General features: G+C 41.2%; 1 protein-coding gene across 1 annotated transcript in view; it reads left to right on the forward strand.

The window, feature by feature from the left end:
* The window catches only part of SPPL3 (signal peptide peptidase like 3), a 118,985-nt gene extending 93,645 nt beyond the window's left edge, over nt 1-25,340 (forward strand). Inside the window, exons 3-11 of the mRNA XM_060310726.2 lie at nt 7,271-7,359; nt 14,298-14,417; nt 15,189-15,267; nt 16,185-16,297; nt 20,359-20,465; nt 20,948-21,111; nt 21,878-22,077; nt 23,137-23,246; nt 24,207-25,340. Coding sequence (XP_060166709.1) covers nt 7,271-7,359; nt 14,298-14,417; nt 15,189-15,267; nt 16,185-16,297; nt 20,359-20,465; nt 20,948-21,111; nt 21,878-22,077; nt 23,137-23,246; nt 24,207-24,278 — 1,054 coding nt within the window. The 3' untranslated portion in view covers nt 24,279-25,340. The remainder of the gene's footprint in view (nt 1-7,270; nt 7,360-14,297; nt 14,418-15,188; nt 15,268-16,184; nt 16,298-20,358; nt 20,466-20,947; nt 21,112-21,877; nt 22,078-23,136; nt 23,247-24,206) is intronic.
* Nucleotides 25,341-25,965: the final 625 nt, after the last annotated feature.

The following is a 25,965-nucleotide window of genomic DNA, read 5'->3' on the forward strand; positions in this document are numbered from 1 at the left end:
CCCAAATAGCCCTATACTTATTAAAGAAATTGAAAATTGCCAGACTGTTTTCTGAAGTGGCTGCACCAGTTTACATTTCCCACCAGCAACGTGTAATGGTCTCAGTTTTACAGCCTTCCTAACACTTGGTTATTATCTGACTTTTTGGTTACAGCCATCCTAGTGGGTACGAAGTGATACGTCACTGTGGTTTTCATTTGTATTTCCCCGATGACTAGTGTTGTTAAGAACTTTTCACTGAGCTCTGCCCACCAAAGCAACAGCCAGCTCTACTCATCACCAGTCCCTCCCATCAGGAAACTTGCACAAGCCTCTTAGATAGCCTCATCCACCAGAGGGCAGACAGTACAAGCAAGAAGAACTACAATCCTGCAGCCTATGGAACAAAACCCACATTCACAGAAAGACAAGATGAAAAGGCAGAGGGCTATGTACCAGATGAAGGAACAAGATAAAACCCCAGAAAAACAACTGAATGAAGTGGAGATAGGCAACCTTCCAGAAAAAAAATATTCAGAATAATGATGGTGAAGATGATCCAGGACCTTGGAAAAAGAATGGAGGCAAAGATCAAGAAGATGCAAGAAATGTTTAACAAAGATCTAGAAGAATTAAAGAACATACAGAGGTGAACAGTACAATAACTGAAATGAAAAATACACTAGAAGAAATCAATAACAGAATCACTGAGGCAGAAGAACAGGTAAGTGACCTGGAAGACAGAACGGTGGAATTCACTGCTGTGGAACAGAATAAAGAAAAAAGAATGAAAAGGAATGAAGGCAGCCTAAGAGACCTCTGGGACAACATTAAACACAACAACATTCGCATTACAGGGGTCCCAGAAAGAGAAGAGAGAAAGGACCCGAGAAAATATTTCAAGAGATTATAGTCGAAAACTTCCCTAACATGGGAAAGGAAATAGCCACCCAAGTCCAGGAAGCGCAGAGAGTCCTATACAGGATAAACCCAAGGAGAAACACGCTGAGACACATAGTAATCAAATTGGCAAAAATTAAAGACAAATTATTGAAAGCAGCAAGGGAAAAATGACAACATACAAGGGAACTCACATAAGGTTAACAGAGTTTCTCAGCAGAAACTCTACAAGCCAGAAGGGAGTGGCATGATAAAGTGATGAAAGGGAAGAACCTACAACGAAGATTACTCTACCCGGCAAGGATCTCATTCAGATTCGATGGAGAAATCAAAAAAGCTTTGCAGACAAGCAAATGCTTAGAGAATTCAGCACCACCAAACCAGCTCTACAACAAATGCTAAAGGAACTTCTCTAAGTGGGAAACAAAAGAGAAGAAAAGGACCTACAAAAACAAACCCAAAACAATTCAGAAAATGGTCATAGGAACATACATATCGATAATTACCTTAAACGTGAATGGATTAAATGCTCCAACCAAAAGACACAGGCTTGCTGAATGAATACAAAAACATGACCCATATATATGCTGTCTACAAGAGACCCACTTCAGACCTAGGGACACATTTAGACAGAAAGTGAGGGGATGGAAAAAGATATTCCATGCAAATGCAAATCAAAAGAAAGCTGGAGTAGCAATACTCATATCAGATAAAAGAGACTTTAAAATAAAGAATGTTACAAGAGACAAAGAAGGAACACTACATAATGATCAAGGGATCAATCCAAGAAGATATAACAATTATATATGCACCCAACATAGGAGCACCTCAATATATAAGGCAACTGCTAACAGCTATAAAATAGGAAATTGATAGTAACACAATAGTGGGGGACCTTAACACCTCACTTACACCAATGGACAGATCATGCAAAACGAAAATTAACAAGGAAACACAAGCTTTAAATGACACAAAGTAGACCAGATAGATTTAATTGATATTTATAGGACGTTCCATCCAAAAACAGCAGATTACACTTTCTTCTCAAGTGTGCATGGAACATTCTCCAGGATAGATCACATCTTGGGTCACAAATCAAGCCTCAGTAAATTTAAGAAAATTGAAATCATATCAAGCATCTTTTCTGACCACAGTGCTATGAGATTAGAAATCAATTACAAGGGGAAAAAAAAACACAAACACATGGAGGCTAAACAATACGTTACTAAATAACCAAGAGATCACTGAAGAAATCAAAGAGGAAATAAAAAAATACCTAGAGACAAATGACAATGAAAACACGACGATCCAAAACCTGTGGGATGCAGCAAAAGCAGTTCTAAGAGGGAAGTTTATAGCTACACAAGCCTACCTCAAGAAGCAAGAAAAATCTCGAATAAACAATCTAACCTTACACATAAAGGAACTAGAGAAAGAAGAACAAACAAAACCCAAAGTTAGCAAAAGGAAAGAGATCACAGCAGAAATAAATGAAATAGAAACAAAGAAAACAATAGCAAAGATCAATAAAACTAAAAGCTGGTTCTTTGAGAAGATAAACAAAATTGATAAACCATTAGCCAGACTCATTAAGAAAAAGAGGAAGGGCTTCCCTGGTGGCTCAGTGGTTGAGAGTCCGCCTGCCGATGCAGGGGACATGGGTTCGTGCCCCGGTCCGGGAAGATCCCACATGCCACGGAACGGCTAGGCTCATGAGCCATGGCCGCTGAGCCTGCGCGTCCGGAGCCTGTGCTCCGCAAAGGGAGAGGCCACAACAGTAAGAGCCCTGTGTACCGCAAAAAAAAAAAAAAAGAGGGAGAGGACTCAAATCAATAAAATTAGAAATGAAAAAGGAAAAGTTACAACAGACACCGCAGAAATACAAAGCATCCTAAGAGACTACTACAAGCAACTCTGTGCCAATAAAATGGACAACCTGGAAGAAGTGGACAAATTCTTAGAAAGGTATAACCCTCCAAGACTGAACCAGGAAGAAATAGAAAATATGAACAGACCAGTCACAAGTAATGAAATTGAAACTGTGATTAAAAATCTTCCAACAAACAAAAGTCCAGGACCGGATGACTTCACAGGTGAATTAACATTTAGAAAAGAGCTAACACCCATCCTTCTCAAGCTCTTCCAAAAAATTGCAGAGGAAGGAACACTCCCAAACTCATTCTGTGAGGCCACCATCACCCTGACACCAAAACCAGACAAAGATACTACAAAAAAAGAAAATTACAGACCAATATCACTGATGAATATTGATGCAAAAATCCTCAACAAAATACTAGCAAACAGAATCCAACAACACATTAAAAGGATCATACACCATGATCAAGTGGGATTTATCCCAGGGATGCAAGGATTCTTCAGTATATGCAAATCAATCAGTGTGATACACCATATTAACAAATTGAAGAATGAAAACCATATGATCATCTCAATAGATGCAGAAAAACCTTTTGACAAAATTCAACACACATTTATGATAAAAACTCTCCAGAAAGTGGGCATAGAGGGAACCTACCTCAACATAATAAAGTCCATATATGACAAACCCACAGCAAACATCATTCTCAGTGGTAAAAAACTGAAAGCAGTTCCTCTAAGATCAGGAACAAGACAAGGATGTCCACTCTCGCCACTGTTGTTCAACATAGTTTTGGAAGTCCTAGCCATGGCAATCGGAGAAGAAAAAGAGAAGGAATACAATTTGGAGAAGAAGAAGTAAAACTGTCACTGTTTGCAGATGACATGATACTATATATAGAGAATCCTAAAGATGCCATCAGAAAACTACTAGAGCTAATCAATGAATTTGGTGAAGTTGCAGATACAAAATTAATGCACAGAAATCTCTTGCATTCCTATACACTAATGATGAAATATCTGAAAGAAATTAAGGAAACACTCCCATTTACCACTGCAACAAAAAGAAAAAAATACCTAGGAATAAACCTACCTAGGGAGACAAAAGACCTGTATGCAGAAAACTATAAGACACTGTTGAAAGAAATTAAAGATGATACCAGCAGATGTAGAGATATACCATGTTCTTGGATTGGAAGAATCAATATTGTGAAAATGACTAGACTACCCCAAGCAATCTACAGATTCAGTGCAATCCCTATCAAATTGCCAATGGCATTTTTTACAGAACTAGAATAAAAAATCTTAAAATTTGTATGGAGACACAAAAGACCCCGAATAGCCAAAGCAGTCTTGAGGGAAAAAAACAGAGCTGGAGGAATCAGACTCCCTGACTTCCGACTATACTACAAAGGTACAGTAATCAAGACAATATGGTACTGGCACAAAAACAGAAATGTAGATCAATGGAACAGGATAGAAAGCCCAGAGATAAACCCACGCACCTATGATCAACTAATCTATGACGAAGGAGGAAAGGATATACAATGGAGAAAAGACAGTCTCTTCAATAAGTGGTGCTGGGAAGAATGGACAGCTACATGTAAAAGAATGAAATTAGAACACTCCCTAACACCATACACAAAAATAAACTCAAAATGGATTAGAAACCTAAATGTAAGACCGGACACTATAAAACTCTTGAGGAAAACATAGGAAGAACACTCTTGAACATAAATCACAGCAAGATGTTTTCTGATCCACCTCATAGAGTAATGGAAATAAAAACAAAAATAAACAAATAGGACCTAATGAAACTTAAAAGCTTTTGCAAAGCAAAGGAAACTACAAACAAGACAAAAAGATAACCCTCAGGGGCTTCCCTGGTGGCGCAGTGGTTGAGAGTCCGCCTGCCGATGCAGGGGACACGGGTTCGTGCCCCTGTCCGGGAGGATCCCACATGCTGCGGAGCGGCTGGGCCCGTGAGCCATGGCCGCTGGGCCTGCGTGTCCGGAGCCTGTGCTCCGCAACGGGAGAGGCCACAACAGTGAGAGGCCCACGTACCGCCAAAAAAAAAAAAAAAGACAACCCTCAGAATGGGAAAAAATACTTGCAAATGAATCGACGGATAAAGGATTAATCTCCAAAATATATAAACAGCTCATGCAGCTCAATATTAAAAAAACAAACAACCCAATCCAAAAATGGGCGGAAGACCTAAATAGACATTTCTCCAAAGAGAGGACATACAGCTGGCCAAGAAGCACATGAAAAACTGCTCAACATCACTAATTATTAGAGAAATGTAAATCAAAACTAAAATGAGGTATCACCTCACACCAGTTAGAATGGGCATCATCAGAAAATTTACAAACAACAAATGCTGGAGAGGGTGTGGAGGAGAAAAGGGAACCCTCTTGCACTGTTGGTGGGAATGTAAATTGATACAGCCACTATGGAGAACAGTAGGGAGGTTGCTTAAAAAACTAAAAATAGAATTACTATATGACCCAGCAATCCCGCTACTGGGCACATACCCAGGGAAAACCATAATTCAAAGAGACACATGCACCCCTATGTTCATTGCTGCGCTATTTACAATAGCCAGGTCATGGAAGCAACCTAAATGCCCATCGACAGACGAATGGATAAAGAAGTTGTGGTACAATATACAGTCGAATATTACTCAGCCATAAAAAGGAACGAAATTGGGTCATTTGTAGAGACGTGGATGAATCTAGAGACTGTCATACAGAGTGAAGTAAGTCAGAAAGAGGAAAACAAATATCGTATATTAACATACATATGTGGAACCTAGAAAAATGGTACAGATGAATTGGTTTGCAGGGCAGAAATAGAGACGCAGATGTAGAGGACAAACGTATGGACACCAAGGGGGGAAAGCAGCAGGGGGTGAGTGTGGTGGTATGCTGAATTGGGAGATTGGGATTGACATGTATACACTGATGTGTATAAAATGGATGACTAATGAGAACCTGCTGTATAAAAAAGTAAGTAAAATAAAATACAAAAAAAGCAAGATGCAGAAAATGTGAATAGTATGACCCTGTTTTTGTAAAACAACAATAAAAATATTTCATGTACATGTATATATGTGTAAAAAACAAAAAAAAGAACTTTTCATGTGCTCATTGGCTATTTGTTTATCTTCTTTGGAGAAATATTTATTCAGAGTCTGCCCACTTTTTAATTGGGTTGTCTTTTTTTTATTGAATTGGAGGAGTTCTTTCTGTATTCTAAATGTAAGGCCCTTATCAGATACATAATAGCACGTATTTTCTCCCATCCTTTGGGGTTGTGTTTTCATTTTTTTGAAAGTGTTCTTTGCAGCACACAAGGTTTTAATTTTGATGAAGTCCAGTTTATCAAATTTTCACTTGTGTGTTTGGTGTCATATGTAAGAATCCACTGCCAAATCCAAGGTCACAAATATATTGTCTAAAGTTTTATAGTTTTAGCTCTCCAATTATTTAAATTTAAATTAATTAAAATGAAATAAAATGTAGAATTCAGTTCCTCAGTTGTGCTCCCACACTTCAAGTGTTCACGTGGCTAATATCTACCAAATAAGTCAGTGCAGGTACAGAACATTTCCACCATCACAGGAAGTTCTTTTGGACACACAAACACTTTAAAGGAACGCAGTAGTAGAAAGTGAGCTAAGGACTTGAACAGTTAGTTCACAGAAAGAGAAATGGGCAAGCTCAGGTACATAAAATTGTTTAATAGTTAAAGAATTCTAAATTAGGACAGAGACAGCATTTTTAGTCCCCCAGATTGACTGTGTCTACTTCCTTCAGGTCTTGACTCAGAAATCACACCAGTGCGGCCTTCCCTTGCCTACCCTGTTTAAAATTTCAGATCTACCCTCTCCATTTCCTGCCTTTTCTCCTTAGCTCTTACCATTAGCTTACCCTATATTTAACTTATTTTTCTTGTTTATTGTCAGTTTCCCCCCTCTTCGAATGTAAAATCCATGAGAGCCTATTTTACTCACTATTGTCTCTCCAATACCTTGGATATTCCCAGATATGGCAAAAACTCAAATCCGTGTTGTTGAATGAGAGCTGGCAATGTGTAGAGAAACAAGTGCTCTTATACACTGTTCTCAGAGAGTGAACTGGGCCACCCTTTTTGGAAGCAATTGTGTGGTATGTAAAAGTCTCAAAATTGTGCTTGCCTTTTGACCCAATATTTCTCCTTCTAGGTATTTAGCATAAGGAAGTAATTAAAGCTGTACACAGAGATACGGCTGGAATATTCAGCCACAATGGAATGCTTTTACCTGCAGTCAAGAAAACTCTTGAACTGACACTGTAAGGAATGTAGATTGTTTTTTTAAATGTGGCATCGAGAAGTGTTTTGCAGAGCTGTTCAAAACAGATCTTCCTTCCTTTCCTAATGCTTTAGCATTTAAAAGTATGTCTCATTACTGACTTTTCTGGTCTGCTGCTTAAGTAAAACTAAAACTTACTTATACAATTTTTTCCCACAGGTCCCTTAATATGGACTTTGAAAATCAAGATAAGGAGAAAGACAGTAACAGTTCTTCTGGGTCTTTCAATGGCAACAGCACCAATAATAGTAAGGCATTTTATGACAATTAGCTTTTCACATGTAGTTGTCTTAATTTGATTCTTTCTATAACCCCAGTAGATAATTTACTGGGTTCAAGGATTATGTTTGGTATAATAATAAAATTAAATCTGTATGGTATAATTTGTTAAAGTCTTATGTTCTGAACCTGAATTACGGATTTCTTGTGTACTGCTTTTAATTCATGCCTAAAAGCTTGCTGCCAAGATTCTTTTTTTTTTTTTTTGCGGTACGCGGGCCTCTCACTGTTGTGGCCTTTCCCACTGCGGAGCGCAGGCTCAGCGGCCATGGCTCACAGGTCCAAGCCGCTCCGCGGCATGTGGGATCCTCCCGGAACGGGGCACGAACCCGTGTCCCCTGCTTCGGCAGGCAGACTCTCAACCACTGTGTCACCAGGGAAGCCCTATTTTCTTTTTTTAAATAAATTGATTTATTTTACTTTATTTATTGTTTTTGGCTGCGTTGGGTCTTCGTTGCTGTGTGCGGGCTTTCTCTCGTTGTGGCGAGCAGGGGCTACTCTTTGTTGCGGTGCGCGGGCTTCTCATTGCGGTGGCTTCTCTTGTTGCGGAGCGTGGGCTCTAGGCACACAGGCTTCAGTAGTTGTGGCTCACGGGCTCTAGAGCACAGGCTCAGTAGTTGTGGCACACGGGCTTAGGTGCTCCGTGGCATGTGGGATCTTCCCGGGCCAGGGCTTGAACCTGTGTCCCCTGCATTGGCAGGCAGATTCCCAACCACTGCGCCACCAGGGAAGCCCTCTTTATTTTCTTAAAGACGAACAGGATAGATGGGTATCTGCCTGCTTATAACTTCATTTAAATTCTTTGGTGAGGTTGATAATTTTGTAGGTGTTGATCATAAATTCATTTAGTGATTCTTAAAGATAGCTACTTGAAGTACTTGTAAAACTATTGTATCTTTTCTGATACTTAAGATTTTAAAGAATGTTTGCTTTGAAAAAACAGAAGTGTGCTATATGGCAAGTATTCAGCAGCATTATTCATCATAGCCAAAAAGTAGAAGCAACTGAAAGATCAATAAACTAGTTAATGGATAAACAAAAGATGGTATGTCCATACAATGGAATACGATTCAGCATTAAAAAAAGTTAATTACTGAAATATGCTCCAACATAGATGAACCTCAGAACACTGTTAAGGGCTTCCCTGGTGGCGCAGTGGTTAAGAATCCGCCTGCCAACGCAGGGGACACAGGTTCGAGCCCTGGTCCGGGAAGATCCCATGTGCCGCGGAGCAACTAAGTCTGCAAGCAACAACTACTGAAGCCTGTGTGCCTAGAGCCCGTGCTCTGAGATGAGAAGCCACCACGATGAGAAGACCGCGTACCGCAACTAGAGAAAGCCCACACGCAGCAGCAAACACCCAGTGCAACCAAAAATAAAATAAATTAATTTTTTAAAAAATTGTTAAGTAGGGCTTCGCTGGTGGCGCAGTGGTTAAGAATCCGCCTGCCAATGCACGGGACATGGGTTCGAGCCCTGGTCCAGGAAGACCCCACATGCTGCAGAGCAACTAAGCCCGTGTGCCACAACTACTGAGCCTGCGGTCTAAAGTCTGTGAGCCACAACTACTGAGCCCACGTGCCACAACTAATGAAGCCCGCGCGCCTAGAGCCCGTGCTCCACAACAAGAGAAGCCACCGCAATGAGAGACCTGTGCAGTGCAAGGAAGAGTAGCCCCTGCTCGCCGCAACTAGAAAAAAGAAAGCCCGCGTGCAGCAACAAAGACCCAACGCAGCCAAAAATAACTAACTAAATAAATTAAGTAAAAAAAAATTAAGTAAAAATAGTCAGATAGAAAAACTACATATTGTATGAGTCCATTTATATGAAATTTCCAAAAAGGCAACTATATAGAGACAGAAAACAGATTCGTGGTTGCTTGGGGCAAGGGATGGGAAGGAGAATTAACAGTAAACTGGCATGAGGAATCTTCTTGAGGTGATGAAGATATTCTAAAACTAGATTATAGTGATGGTTTCACACTTGGTAAACTTACAAAAAAAAAAGTATTGAATTACACACTTAAACTGGGTAAATTTTATGGTATGTAAATTGTACTAGAAAATTGGTAATGCTTATTATAGAAAGAGAACTGAATTTAGAAGTAAGGAGACTTGACTTGATAATACTAAGAGATTGATATTGGGTACCTACCATGCGCTTGGCATTTATTGGGTATTTTGAAAGATGCGAAAGTACAAGAGCTGGTACTCAAGCTGTCACGCAGGCAGTGTGGCCAAAATACTTCCCAAGGTGTTAATAAAGTGCTAAGACAGAGCAAATACCACTTTCCACACTATACCTAGAGCAGGTACTTTTTCTTATGGACCCTTACCATAGCCTCAGAATCTACTATCAATAGATCAGAGTAAGCACCAGAGGGAAGTCATTTTGACATCCATGTACAAAGAGAAAAAAGAGAAAGGCAAGCCAAAGTGAGCAACAGTGGGTCAACTTAGTAAGGGACTCTCCTGGAGAAAGTGAATTTGACATGAAACAGTGAACTTGGATTGCTGGAGAAGTTCCTCCAGGTGGGAAAAGCATATAATACAGGCACAGAGGAGGAGAATAAGAGTGACTTGTAGGACAAATCAAGGTCACTGCCTAATAGGGAGGAAAGACTGGAGATCTAACATAAAGTTAATAGAATATTGATGGAGGATCTTAGAAACTAAATTGAAAAGAGATCACTTAATATCTATTTCATTTTCTACCCCATCAACTAAATTATACTTGCCCAATTTTCACTGAGTTAAATGTGTTTCATTGTCCCCAGCAATGTAAAGTGGGCATGACAAATACAGTAAGTAGAATCATTTAAATATAATGAGCCTTTTCTTAAACTTATGACACACACACACAAAAACTTATGACACAGATCCTTATATTAAGTAAAATACCATACCAGTAACTTCACAGGAACCAGGTAAAACCCAGTGTCAGTATCCAATTTTAGGGTTAAATTATTACACAGCAGCTTACCTTCTATCAGTAGTTTAAACCAAATCACTACATACACTTGAAACTCCTTTAAATTCCTGTTATATAGCATATATACAAATGATGTACTTAAACCAGATTACAAATCTGTTGTGCATTGCATCACATAAACCTAAAAGAAATCAGTAGTATGTATCTAAGTACCATTTTATCCTCAAATAAATGGTTAAGTCAGTCCGTGCAGTGGAAGGAATTTACCTGGTAACATCAGTTTTGTATTTCTCATTATTAATCAGCATCTAAAGAGTAGTTGGTGGTTGTTTAATGGTAATTTCCTTGAATCTACCTCTTGTGTTGTGCTAAAATTATCCTCAACAAAAGTTATTTCTTCAGTGCCTAATCTGGGCCATGGATACCAAAAAGGATAAGCACAGACCAGGACAGAATGCAGTCCACTTCCACATAATCAGGAAAAACATAATGAAAGAAATGGCCATTGCAGAGAAGGCCAGTACTTGATTATGGAACATGGTATCATTCCAGTTTGAAGGGGTGGCATGGAAAACGGGATGCAGTCATCAAAAATCAAAGAAATAATAATAGCCAGAAAAATGAACAGAAACATGAGATGGCGTAGGTGCTGAGGAGATTGAAATGCTTAACAATGAAGATTAACAAGAAGAATTGGGGGGAGTTCTAAGAAAAGGAGGGTATGACTTTAGTGTTAAGATTTTGCCAAGTGTTACAAACTAATTAATGAAGAAGAAAGTAGATAGATGTTTTTTAAAAGTTGCAGTTGCCTACTCCCAAAATACGAATCAAGGAATTTGTGAAAAAGACATGAAAATTAATGAACTACAGCTATGTATAACAGCGTGGATGTTTCTAACAATGTTGAGTGAAAGAAGCCAGACACAAAAAAATACATACTACATAATTCAGTGTATATAGTAAGTTCAGGAAACAGGCAAAATAAATATTAGTATTTTAGGATGCATGCTTGGTAGAAAACAAAGCAAATAAAAAGTACCGTAAAAGCCAGGATATAATAGTACTTCCCTTTGGGGGAAAGAGAAAGAGCAGTGATTGGGAGGGACACAAGAAAGACTTTTGGCCTTGGCAAGTTCTCTTTCTTGGGTGGTATTAGCCATGTGATGATTCAGTGAACTCTACATCTTTGTTTCATGTACTTTTCTGTATGTGTGTATGTTTTACAGTAAAGACGGTTAGAAAGTGGAGGGGAGGGAGTTCCTTCCAGGTCCTCTCTGATTTTCCCTAACCTTGTTCTAACTCCCATCTTATCCCTGAATCTGCCCCAGGAAACCTATATAGAAATTTTCCCCTTCTGGCACACCACTCCTTCATCTAATTAGCATTAAGAGGGTTTAAACAACAACAACAAAAACAACCCCCCCCCACCTCCAATTATCTGATACCTTGAAGTTCTTTACTAGGCTTCCCCTATAATTTATTTGAACTGTGAAGACTGATGGAGATGTACAGTTGAATTCTCTTCATTAATAGAGAAACACATCTTAATAGAGAAACACATCTTAATCTCCCCACCTAGACTGCAAACCCCATAAGCTCTGGAAATGAGTTTTAAAAAAAACATCCTTGCTTCTCTCATGGAGGTGCAAAATCAGTAACTTTCATAAACAGTTATCAGTACTACATTGGTGTATTGCTCTGCAACCTGTTCACTAAATACAAAAAATAATGTCTCTGTACATAATTTTTAATCCCCTCATCATGCCTATTTCTTACGTTGATTTTCCCTTTAAAGGTAAAGCCACTGCAGTTGAGTAAGTCCGCCCAATTATGGCTGCTCTCTTTTGCTTTTGCTCTGTTCTGTTTTGTCACTGGAGTTTGGCTAAAATTTCTAATTAATTAGCTCCTTCCCCTTCAGGACCATTATTTCCAGACCTTTAGGAAGTGCAGTATTAAAGTTGTGTACATTATTTTTGGTAACATATTGTAAGCAACTAAAGGAGCTTCACTTGCCCTGTGACATTGCTGTTTGATAGACTCTCTTGGGCAGTCCTTCTGTAAAACTAATGGAAATAACGTCTAATACTTACTGGTTTAAAATCTGTGCTTTCAAAAAACAAAAATCTGTGCAGTCTATCTAATATTCTAGAAAGGTTCTTTGTATTCTGTTTCGCATTTTAATTGCAGACTGAACTCGTAAAATTTAGATTGATTATAAACAAATACTTCTCATATGCCTGCCTTAGTAAACAGTCTTTGTTCTAGCCATTTGATTTTTTTCTTCTCATATTTTAAACCAGTATAATTAATCTGTAGACTATATGATGCTTTGTTTTACAGAAGGAGGGGGGTGTGGGTGTGTATTTTCAGATTTATAGATTTTTTTAAAAAGATTTGTTTCTTATATAACAAATAATCATTTATTTGAGAAAACATTATTTTCTGTTGTGAAAGGCATCTGAAATCTAGCTTCCTCAAGTAGTTCTTTGAACTATTGTAGAGCACTCAAAAAAAAACCTAGGTGAAATTTAGTTAGAGATTTCATAGAGTTTTGCCTTACAAATGCCCATAAGATACTTTAAGATACGCGTCCCCCCCCAAAAAAAAAAAAAAAAAAAAACCTATCCATGGGCCAAGATGAATGGGTTTGACTGCAGTTCAGGTCAGACTCTTCACCAGATCATTTCTGTTTGTCTTGACACATGGCTCACTCTTCTGAAGTTGAATTGCCCTATTCCTTAGTGAATTATTTGACTCATCTACCTAGCCAATAAGAAGCAATTTTGTTTTGTAGAAATATTTAATATTCATTTCACAAAAATCCCTAAATAGCTTTCTTGAGGACAGGTAAATTTGAATACTGATGAGCAGTTTTTGTTTTTAATTTATTTATTAATTTTTGGCTGCATTGGGTCTTCGTTGATGTGCGCAGGCTTTCTCTAGCTGGCGAGCAGGGACTATTCTTCGTTTCAGTGTGCGGGCCTCTCATTGTGGTGGCTTCTCTTGTTGGGAAGCATGGGCCCTAAGCGTGCAGGCTTCAGTAGTTGTGGCACGTGGGCTCAGTAGCTGTGGCTCACAGGCTCTAGGGTGCAGGCTCAGTAGTTGTGGTGCACGGTCTTAGTTGCTCCGCGGCATGTGGGATCTTCCCGGACCAGAGCTCGAACCTGTGTCCCCTGCACTGGCAGGTGGATTCTTAACCACTGTGCCACCAGGGAAGCCCCCAAAATAAAATCTTGTGGGGAGTTTTTCCTGGACCTACTAACCCTTGAGATTTCAGTTTAGTTGGCTCTGGGGTTGGGCCCGGGCACTGTGATTTTTTTAAAGCTGTCCAGGTGATTCTAATGAGCAGCCAAGATTTGAGAACCACTGTGCTAAATCCTGCTCTATCCCAAGAGCTTCTGGTTCCCCCATTTATCTCCTATTTACTCTTTAAAATGTTCCCACAAAGAAATGTTTTTGATTTACTGTTTCCAGATATATCTTGTTCTCCCCCCCTCCCCCACCAAAGTCAGTCCTCAACTATTAGCAACAATGGGAAAGAATGAACATGAGTACATTAAATCCACAGATGATGAGAAATTATTTTAGTCAGGGGGTTTAAACCACCTCTCTTACCAAACCTATATATACAGGACCACAGCTGTACTCAAATTGACTAAAATGAATTTTTACTGCCTCTTAATGTTCTTGTTTGCTGTTTGTTTGTTTTGGCACCCTGTCATCCAGATGGTAGCACCAGGAGGTAGTAAGTCAATTCAACAAGTATTTCTTGGGCACCTACTATAATAAAGGCACTATGAGGACAGCAAGGAGCTCACAGTCTTCACTGGGAAGGAGAGAATCCAAGGGCCTAGATAATCTATATTTTATATACTAATCCCTAGAACTGTCTGCATTTTATGAGTTAATGTATCTGAAGTACATGGGTACAGTGTCTATTAGGTAAGTCGTTGATATGTCCCTTTTTCTCTTTCAGGTATCCAAACTATTGACTCTACCCAGGCCCTGTTCCTTCCAATTGGAGCATCTGTCTCTCTCCTAGTAATGTTCTTCTTCTTTGACTCAGTTCAAGTAGTTTTTACAATATGTACAGCAGGTAAATGAGTTCCTCTATCTGATCTTAACATTAAGCTGAAAGGAAATTTTTAAAACTTTTTTAAAATCATCATTCAAAAATTAAGATTTATACACTGCACTGTGCAAGTTTTTCTTCATAAGTCTGGCTTTTTCTCCCCCAACTCCTCCTTGAACCACTTGATACCTGTATCATCAGTTCAGTCCTGCAAGATACTTGATACCTGTATCATCCATTCAGACCTGCCAACCCAATCTGAATGAAAGGCCAGGGGTTGAAAACTCATGAGCTTTGTGGCACCAGAGCAGAATTGCTTTGGCTGTGGCTCCTTGTCTGCTAGGTTACCAGAAAGTCCAGTTGGCAGAGTAGTCGTTGGCAACCCCTACCCATGTTTCTGCTGATAGAAACACTCATAGCTGATCACAGCAATTCGACTGTCAGCTATCTGACCGTTTTCAAGCTGAGCGACGATGGACATGTGTGAAACATCAAAATGCTAGACTTGTTAGATCATACCCTGGCCCGCTGTTTATCATTTCTTGTTGAGATAGGTGAGAAAGAGAAAACCTACCAATGCTACCCCTACTTCAAATCAGGTAATCTTTTTTTAAGAGGTTGTCTGTGTGGTGCTAAAGAAAGATACTTTTCTTCTCTAGTTAATTAATACTATTGTATGCACTTGTCGAGAAAAGTATTCTGGGCAATGATTGTTTCCATAAGTCATGCCATTTTTCTTATGCTTAGTAAAATAATAAACAACAAAAAAATTAACCATACGTTTTCTTTCTCTAGTTCTTGCAACGATAGCTTTTGCTTTTCTTCTTCTCCCGATGTGCCAGTATTTAACAAGACCCTGTTCACCTCAGAACAAGTAAGGACTTGGGATTTTCCTCTAAATTGTAAACTTGTATATGTATGTTTTTGTCTCATACTTGATAGCAGTATTAGGGGTCTAAATTTTTGGTATTGACTAAAGCACACAAATGCCAGAAGACTGGAAAGTGAAATGTTTGATTTTTTTAAAACTGTAAGATAGTACTTCTTTTTGCACCTTTTCGTAGCAGAGGAAATATAAACAAATCTTAGGAAGTCAGAGTCACTGTAATATGCTTCCTTGCTTTGATTATATTGAAAGATGAGTTTTCTTTTGAAGCAACGTTTTCATTCCTTTACTAGTTAATGGAATATGAAAATAGTGCTTGACTCAAACATTCTTTGCCTTTTGTCTTTGATGACCTAGAATATATACCAGCCACTGGGGTTTAATCCCAGTGTTCACACTTTAACTCCTAAAGCCGTTGCTCCATGGAAACAAAATGCTGTGCTAATGGAGAATGCTGTATGCACTTAGGAAATCAGTCACTTGGGGCGGCTGATTTTCCCAGGAATTAGTGATAACCATAGATGTACCATCTTAATTTTATTCATCTTTGCTTAATGAATTGAATTGTTGACTTTCTTCATTTTGTTTTCCTCATAAGAATTAGAATTTCCCCTACATTTAGATTTTCTAAAGATATTATCACTTTAAACTTCTCAATACCCATCCCATGTTGATAACTTGGGATAAAAAGTACATTATCTAATGGATGCAGAAGTATAATTCCTTTGAACTTTCTGTAGTTTTTTCCAGAGAGATTTGGGTATTTTGGATTTCTGGGTATCTAGGTATTGCCTACTATTTTAATCTGGCCATCACAAATTCTGATAATGAAGAACCAAAGGAGAGTTTGATTATTGAATATAATTTATTGTCCATTAGTCCAATACATGTTGTGTATTTTCCAGGATTTCCTTTGGTTGTTGTGGGCGTTTCACTGCTGCTGAATTACTATCATTCTCTCTGTCTGTCATGCTCGTCCTCATCTGGGTTCTCACTGGCCATTGGCTTCTCATGGATGGTAAGTAACTACTATGTGACAAGTTGAAATTTTAATATCATTTATGGTTAAATTTGTCCTCTCTTCCTCTACTTTCTGTGTTTTAGTAGTGGTACCTCTGATTACCATGAAAATTAGGTGTCCACAGATGGCGTTATGTATCAGATTTTTCATTATTTTTACCTACATTCTTAAGATCTTTTTTAATAACAGCTTTTTGGGGATGTAATTCACATACCATACAATTTACCTATTTAAAGTGTACAATTCGGGGGACTTCCCTGGTGGTGCAGTGGTTAAGAATCCGCCTGCCAATGCAGGGGACTCCTGTTCGAGCCCTGGTCCAGGAAGATCCCACATGTCATGGAGCAGGGAAGCCCGCGAGCCACAGCTACTGAAGCCCGTGTGCCTAGAGGCCGTGCTCTGCAACAAAGAGAAGCCACCGTAGTGAGAAGCCTGCACACCGCAACGAAGAGTAGCTCCCACTCACTGCAACTTGAGAAAGCCTGCATGCAGCAATGAAGACCCAGTGCAGCCAAAATTAATTAATTAATTAATTAACTTATTTTAAAAAATGAAGTGTACGATTCGGTGGTTTTTAGCATATTTGCAGAGTTGTGCAACCTACACTACAATCAGTTTGGGGTTTTTTTTGTTTTTTTAATTTTTTTTTTATTTTTGGCTGCATTGGGTCTTCGTTGCTGAGCAGGGGCTGGTCTTCGTTGCTGAGTGGGGGCTTCTCTTCATTGCAGTGCGCAGGCTTCTCATTGCGGTGGCTTCCCTTGTTGCAGAACACAGGCTCTAGGCACGTGGGCTTCAGTAGTTGTGGCACGTGGGCTCAGTAGTTGTGGCTCATGGGCTCTAGAGCACAGGCTAAGTAGTTGTGGCACACGGGCTTAGTTGCTCCGCGGCATGTGGGATCTTCCTGGACCAGGGCTCAAACCCGTGTCCCGTGCATTGGCAGGTGGCTTCTTAACCACTGTGCCCCCAGGGAAGTCCCCGGTTTGTTTTGTTGTTTGTTTGTTTTTTAAATGTATTTCGGTTGCGCTCGGTCTTAGTTGCGGCTCACTGGCGCCTCAGTTGTGGCATGTGAACTCTTAGTTGCGGCATGCATGTGGGATATAGTTGAACCTGGGCCCCCTACATTGGGAACACGGAGTCTTATCCTCTGCGCCACCAGAGAGGTCCCCTACAATCAGTTTTAGGGCATCTTCACATCCACCCTCCAAAACCCACACCCAGTAGCAGTCACTTCCCCATTCCCCCCACCCCAGCCCCGGGCATCCACTAATCTACTTTCTATCTCTGTGAATTTGCCTCTTGTGGACATTTTGCATAAATAAAATTACATATGACCTTTTGTGTCTGCCTTCTTTCACTCAGCATAATGTTTTCAAGGTTCATCCATGTTGTAACTTGTATCAGTACTCCATTCCTTTTTATGGCCAAATACTGTTTAATTGTATAGATGCATTAATTTTATTTATCCATTCATCAGTTGTTTCCACTTTTTTGGCTATTGTGAATAATGCTACTGTGAAAACTGGAATACAAATTTTTGTGTAGACTATACTTTCTTAATATAAATGGAATTATACTGTAATATAATATCCATATTATATATAAATATATGTGGAATATATAATGTATGTCATGTAATATGTTGTATATGATAGAGATTTCTTTTGTGTAATAATATAAATACATGTCTATATCATTTTATAAAGGTACTAATAGCTAACATTTATTGAGTGCTTTTTATGCACTGGGCACTCTGCTGGGTGTTTTACATGGACTTTCTCATGTAATCCTGAATACAGCTCTTTGAAGTAGGTACTAGTATTGTTCTTATTTTACAGAAGAGGAAACAGGTTCTGAGAAGTGACTAACCACAGTCACAGAACTCCTGTGTATATTTCATACGTACTATCAAAACATCTTGATAGTTGTTTTGATAGAAGGACATTTCTCAGAGTCCGCCATTATTCTTCTGTTCTCTCCCTTAAGACATTGTTAGACTTTTATTTAAGACCCTGTAACCATCTCCACCTCTTTTTTCATTCAGTCCTTATTACTTCTCTTATTTTCATAGTTTGCTTTACTAATCTCATGAAATTTTATCTAACTGCTCTGCTCCAAAAAGTCTGTTCACCTTTTCCTTTCTTGGTGTTTCAGAAGGGAAGGAAGCTGAAACACAAAAGTCAATTTTATACTGTTTGTAACACTATCTAAAGAATTTTTTTAAGGGAGGAATTTGGAAAGCAGAGATTATGGGTATGGATCACACTCTTTCCTGTTATCCATTCCAAGCAACCATGAGGCTAGCTAATCCAGACCTTGGAACGGAGCTCTTTGGAGGCAGTGCCACGTCTGAGGGGCTCCTCTCCTCTCCAGGCACTGTGTCCCTGGCAGCTCTGAGGACGGCTCAGCTACAGTGGTGCTGTCATTGAGTGTTCAGGGAGGCTCCCCAAACCCTTACTGGCCTTAACTTTTATATCGTTTTCTGTCATTGTTGCTACTTCCCAATATCTACTTGTCCAAGGATCTCTTACCAGTTTACACTAGTTACATTGCCCTTGTGACCAAGCTTAGTTTTCCCTCAAAAAAAAAAAAAAAATGGAGAGAGTCTTTGAGCTTTTTAGTTGTTTGTTTCTCAGATTGGTATTTGATGTGTGTTTGACTTGTTTTCTGCTATTAACAGAAAAGATAGCTTTCTAGCACGTGACTGTAACATTCTGAAATATGTTCTTCTGAAAACAGAATGATAAATGTGGTTATTTTAAAGGGCGAGGCATGAAGTATGTTTTCAGAGTTATACCAAGAAGCATTAATATTAAGAAAGTACTTCAGAGTTTTTTGAACTAAATCTATAATTTTTTATCTACTCAGTTTCATCTTACAAATTAATCTTTTAAATTTGGGAAGACTTGAAAGAATTTGACCAGTAAGTGGTGTGGTATGTTTGCAAAAGCTGATGAATGAAGAAAAAGAGGCAAACTGTATGAATAGTTGAGCGTGTGTTTCAGGGATGTGACATGGCTGGTGGCACTGTTCAGTTGGGGGTGGGAGTGATTCTCATTCAACATGCTTGTATTAAGAACCTTCTCTGAAGTAGTCAGATGGGATGCATGCTGCCTCTTCAAACATGGAGTACGGTGGGGAGACTTGGTGGGCATGATTGGAAAGAGGTTATCGCTCAACTTAGAGAAGGAGTAGGTGGAGGCATAGGAGCAAAAGAAGAGGCTTGAGGCCAAGCGCGTGTGGTGCAGCGCCATTCTGTGTGAGTTATGCCTTTACAGTCGGACTTGATTCTTCAGAGAGTAGGGGACCTTGTGATTTAAGGCAGGGAATGATGTGAACTGATTTTTGACAATGGCAGTGAAGAGTAAGTGGGGGAGAGAGACAGAAAATGGGAAAGGATACACACATCACACTAGGAAGTATGGGAATCATGACCGAGGTGTGCCGTGACAGTCAAGAGGAGCACCCCAGGTGGTTGCAGCCTGAGTGTGCGTGATGAAGGTTACGATAAGATGAAAAGGAACCCGGAGTTTCTTGTTTGGAAGATTAGGGATAGAATGACATTGTGTGGAGTCATGGAGAATCCTGTCATTGAGCAGTTCTGAGTTGTTGTGTTTAGTTTAGACCCAGGTGGGGAGGATGAGCATAAAATGAGTGGCTGGAACAGTGTCCTTAAGTAAGTGAAAAAGATGTGATCCAGGGTGTGCATTGGCTTTAAAGGAGCAAGGGCGATGCATCTGAAGTAATGGGGGGAGGCAGGAGATGAGAGCTGGGAGGCCGGAACTGAGCTTGGCTTAGAGCTTTAGCATTCAGAACAGTCCCCTGGGTCTTAGTTGAGCACCATCTATATAGCATGAGAAAAGGGATTTCCCCAAATACGAGCAGGTCACAGTTGGCTAACGGTGGGCACTTTGCACTAGTAAGGTGTAAACATCTTAGACTGGGGTTTAGGGCTGCCTGATTTTTTGAGGGACTTACAAACTCTGTTAGGTTTATGAGCTGAATAGCTTGTGGAGAGAAGCTGAGCCTGTGCTCCACACTGACTGCTGTCTCCTCCCCAGCCCTGGCCATGGGTCTCTGTGTCGCTATGATCGCCTTCGTCCGCCTGCCCAGCCTCAAGGTCTCCTGCCTGCTTCTCTCAGGGCTTTTAATCTACGATGTCTTTTGGGTGAGTGTCTGTTTCCCCAAAGCTGCTGCTCTCCTTTGTGTTTAATTGGAACATTCACTCCGGAAAATTTTTAACTCTAAATATCCAAAGTCTGCTTGCCAGAGTACCTCCTGTCTGAGACCACTCCGGCCTGCACTGTACCTGTTAAAAGGTGAGCAGGCAGCTTTCCGTGCCTGTGTTTGTCGAGACTCGTTACCATAGAGGGTACACGTGTGACTCTCGGGGTGGAAAAGGGAGCAGGCAGGCTAGGTTCTCTGCCCTGGAGCACTGGCAGCTCTGCTGTAAGGGCTTCCTCTGTGGGTGTGGAGAGAAAAAATCTGCACGTACACACAGGAGCAAAGATTTTCTTTCTCCTCAAAGCGTGCCGTCTAAAAAGCTTGATGATGCAGTACTGAGACTCTGCTCTTAAGAACAAAGAGGGCTGGTGCTGAGATCGGGGTGCTTCCAGCTCCCTCTGGTAAAGGTGACTCTCCCCTCGGCAGGTGTTTTTCTCTGCCTACATCTTTAATAGCAACGTCATGGTGAAGGTGGCCACACAGCCGGCTGACAATCCCCTTGACGTTCTATCCCGGAAGCTCCACCTGGGGCCCAATGTTGGGCGCGATGTTCCTCGCCTGTCTCTGCCTGGAAAACTGGTCTTCCCCAGGTAAGACTGGCGTGTCGGCCTCATCTCATGATGGTGAGGACACTGCCTTCCTCTGCCCCTCTGTTCCCCAGTTTGTCTGTCTTTGTCATCAGCATTCTGATGCTGGACTGGAAAAGGGTTGTGAGTCATCTCCATTTTACAGATGGGGTCAAGAATACTGACTTAACTTGCAAAGACTGATCAACTTACAAAGACTGATCATTAAGTGATACAGGTGCAGCTTTTTAATATTGAATAATGTTATCAAACAACTCTATGTTACCCCTGTTACCATAGTTTAAAGTTGGCTAGAGGGAATTAACGGGAGAATCTGGATCTTTTTTACTTCTAAGACATTTGTAAAAATGTCTTAATGCTAAAATTATACAGTTCCTGGAACTATAATCTTGGAAAAATTAATGTGCTGCTTTAATCTCCCATGTCTGGTAGTAGTAGGTGCTTATTTGAAGTCTTAGCAGTGAATGTGTGACACATAGTGAGCTGCTTGACATTTCTAGAGGTGGCAGCGCTCAAGCAGATGGCTCCAGCAGTCACTTAGGCGGTGCTCTCCCGAAGCACTTAGGGTGGGGCTGAAGACCTCAATCGCCAGTACTCTTGTGGCTCTTAATCTCTGAACTCTTAAAAACTAGTGTTGTTAAACCCATAGAGATTGCCATCTACCGTTCAGATAAGTTCTTTGACTTCTTAGAAAGTGAACAGACTTTGCGCAGGAGGAGAAATGGGGTTGTAGAAGGCGGCACCCCTGACATGTGACACTACGTTCCAGCTCCACTGGCAGTCACTTCTCTATGTTGGGCATTGGAGACATCGTGATGCCTGGACTCCTGTTGTGCTTTGTCCTTCGTTACGACAACTACAAAAAGCAAGCCAACGGTGACTCCTGCAGTGCCTCTGGACCCGCCAACATCTCCGGACGCATGCAGAAGGTTTCCTACTTTCACTGCACCCTCATTGGATACTTCGTAGGTAAGAGAACCAGAGAGACTGCATGCAGTCCCCTCTCTGGCTGTCCTCCAACCCCTGGAATTAAATCAGGTCTTCTAGCTGCAGATGCCAGATGAAAGGAAAGCAGTGACTCTGGTTGCTGTTATAAACAACCACAAAGGAAAAAAACTGACCCACGAGATGAAAGATGCTCTATGTGTTGGCCAGCAGCCTAGTTCCCTATCCAATAATATGTTTGAAGAACATTGCAGGAAAAGTGTGGTCAGGCCTCAAAGTTGAGAAGACCTACCACACGATGAAATCTTCGGCTTGAGTTTAACGAATGTCATGTTTATTTCCTACTTTATTAGACAGATACTTCCTTTCATCTGCTCTAACATTTCCATCACCTCTGACCTCGGACTCTCCCTCGGCCAGCTTTTCTCTAGCCAGCTCTGATTCGGGCAGACAGGAAGAGACGGTTGTAATTGGGCTAGTAACCTGTTTGTACTCCAACAGCTACGACAGTGAACGGAAAGGAGCACCTTTCTTGCCTCTGTGCCTCCTACTGAAGGAGCACCTCATAGTCCACGGTGCTCTCATAGGTGTGGGTTCATTGCCACTCCACTCCACTGGCTCTGAGGGGGGCAGGGCAACTGTGGTATCCCCATTTGACGGATGAGCAGGCTGAGGCTCAAGACGTGAAAGGCCTTAGCCAAGGTTATATGGCTGTCATAAGCAGCAGAGTTGAAACTTGAACCCAGGTCTCTGCCTCCAAGTCTGTCATCATATACCACAGGAGACAGAGGGAGACCAGGCACACTCAGGGCTGAAATGAGGCCTGGAACCAGGGACCTGGGCATGGAGTGGGACTTGGGCTACTCACAGGTCCTTAGAATTCTACGCTTTTGAAAGCTGTGCTGCTCCCTGTTTCTTTACCTGCTCAAGCTGGGCATTTCACTCCCCACCATTGGATGGAATGTGTCACATTACAGCTGTACAATCTCAGGACTGTGCCAAGCAGCAGCTAGGTAACAGCGGCTCTCCTCTCTCGGGGCTGTCCCCTTGGAGTTATTCACGAATGTTTCTGTCTCCCGGCAGGTCTACTCACTGCTACTGTGGCATCTCGAATTCACCGAGCAGCCCAGCCCGCCCTTCTCTATTTGGTGCCATTTACCTTATTGCCACTCCTCACGATGGCCTATTTAAAGGTGAGAGAGGCAGTTATAAACCAGTGAAAGCAATAACATGGCATTGACCCTGGACTTGGGTATGTATTCTCCTCGCTGGAGGTGGTTCTGCTTAAGACCCTAAGCTCTTGATCTTGAGAGCGGGATCTTTTTGTTTTTGTTGTTTGGGGAGGATTTTGTTTGTTTGCCTGCTTTTTTTTGCTAACCTGATAGTAGCAACCTCTTCCAGGTTCTTACAGCCATTGGCTGACAATACTCATGAGTAGACCCCTTACCACCTGGTCATGGATTAATTAACTGAAATCCCTAAAGCCCCGCTACAGAGACTTCCTGCTTCTCTTAAAAAACAGCACCCTGGGGCCTCCCTGGTGGCGCAGTGGTTGAGAGTCCGCCTGCCGATGCAGGGGACATGGGTTCGTGCCCCGGTCCGGGAAGATCCCACGTGCCGCAGAGCGTCTGGGCCCGTGAGCCATGGCCGCTGGGCCTGCACGTCTGGAGCCTGTGCTTCGCAACGGGAGAGGCCACAACAGTGAGAGGCCCGCGTACCGCAAAAAAAAAAAAAAGCACCCTGTTGCCACCTAATAGCCCTTTAATACTCTGCATTAAAGTTTGGAAATAATTAAGAAATGCATTGTAAAAACTAAGGGCATTATCTGATTTACAAGATTTATATTATCATCCACATTTTACAGATGACGAAACAGGCACAGAGGTTCATTATCTTGCCTAGATCATCTGAATCATAAGTGATAAACTGCCACCAGGGCGGAGTTGGTAAAAGCCCTTACCCACTCAAGGGGCCTAAGAGCCCTTCTAGGAGTTCTTCAAAGAATGAGGGGTTACTTTTCAGTGAGTAAAATTTGAATGTTCTTTGATTCTCCACAGAAGCAATCTGATCTGAGATCAGGAGTCAGAAAGGACTTGTAGGTATGTATGCCTCGAGTTGAAATCTGTGACTTAGTGAAGTTCCTTCTTTCCCAGGGTGACCTACGGCGGATGTGGTCTGAGCCATTCCACTCCAAGTCCAGCAGCTCCCGATTCCTGGAAGTATGATGGATCACAGAGAGCGACCAGAATGGCCTCTCAGTCCTTTTCTGTCCACGTGTGGTTTTGTTTCCTCTTAGAGCTGGCCTGGTACTTGGAGATCTACCTGTCTAAGGACTGCCATGTGACCGGATTATGCATTTGCAGGAGCGAGGTGCTGGAGCCTGAGTGGTTCCTTCTCTTCCTGCCGTTGGAGAGGTGGAGCCCTTCCTGAAGTGACAGGCCTTCCCCAGCACTCCTCCCTCCCCCGTTTTTATGGATCTGCACCAGACTGTTAACCTTTGGGGGACGGAGATGTGACTGTTTAAACTGACAAGGGCAAGGAGTTGTTCTATACCTTTGAACACTAAAAGGATGAAAAACATTAGCGAACTGGTTTCCTCAGTGAACCCTCAAGAACTTTTGGGACCAGTTTCCTATGGGGGACTCAGTTTCAGAGAACTGAGACAGAAACTCTTCTGTCATTATATTCTTCTTTCCGTTTTTTGGATTTATTAAATATTTTCTGTGGTGTGAAGTGACTTATTAAATCCACAGACACTGAGTGACTTCTTACAACATACACGTAAGAATTTGTTGTAATGAGTTCACGTCCACCCAGATGTTGTGTTGGCAGTGAACGAGGGCACGGTTTTTAATACATACATACACACACATGCACATGGATATATATGAATAAACAAAAATTAAAACCTGCTAAGATCATGCTGTATAGCAGACAGGGGCTTGCTGTAATTTTTAGCATGTAGAGCAGTTCACTCTGGCTTCCTTGTATATGGATAAGCGGCTGTCTTTCCCTCCACAACTGAACGTGCAGTTAAAAAACAGTATAGTATTTGTACTGATATACTCATGGACTTTAGGGGATGCTCATTTGGTTTTTGATCAGTGTAGCAAATTAGGGATGAAAAGTTAAAACTTTTTGGCCCTTTTTTCATTTTTACAGGCTTCTCCCTTGCAGGGTTTTTGATAGTTTCTTCTTGAACCAGTGCATGTATTATAGCAGCAGGTGTCTTTGTGCTTTCTGATCATAGTAATGTACTACTTGTAAATACATTTTTCTATTTTCTATTTTTTTGTATTTTTTTTTTTGGCATTTTGTTTCATTGGTGTGCTGTATTTTCCATGCCCTCACTCCTTTAAGAAAAAAAAAGGAAAAAAGCAACACGATCCTGTCCTTGCTGTTGTGATTATAGTCTTGGTTTACCTGTTGTGACAACTGGGTTTTGGGGACAAATGTCAAACACCCCCGGAGATGGGCCCTACGTTCCAGGAATTGTGGCAAGAATGAGCTGCTGTGACCCTTAAATCTGCCCGTGTGCTGTGGCCTTGGCTGGAGACCCAGTGTCCCAGCAGTGACTAGTGGGAGTGGTGTCCACAGCCTGAGGGGAAATTGCCCGTTGTTTGGAGGCAGAGAGAAGCCGGGGATTGGCCTGCCCACCTGAGAGCAGGGGTTGGAGAAGGGCCCATGTTTCCTGGGCTCTCCCTTAAGCAGGTGACCTGTGTATAAACTGGGGCGCTGTGGGCCCCATGGCTGGAGGTCACGGTGGGTGGCACTCACAGGTGGTGCACGTGGCAGTAAGGATGGTGTGCTCCTCCGTCATGTCTTCAGATCCTGCTGAAGGCTGTATGTTTTTTGTTGTTTTGTTGGTTTTTTTTTTTTTTTTTAAATAAATGACTCCTTTCTAGCCTTTGT

This window comes from Globicephala melas, chromosome 13 (assembly GCF_963455315.2).
Source record: "Globicephala melas chromosome 13, mGloMel1.2, whole genome shotgun sequence".
Lineage (NCBI taxonomy): Eukaryota > Metazoa > Chordata > Mammalia > Artiodactyla > Delphinidae > Globicephala > Globicephala melas.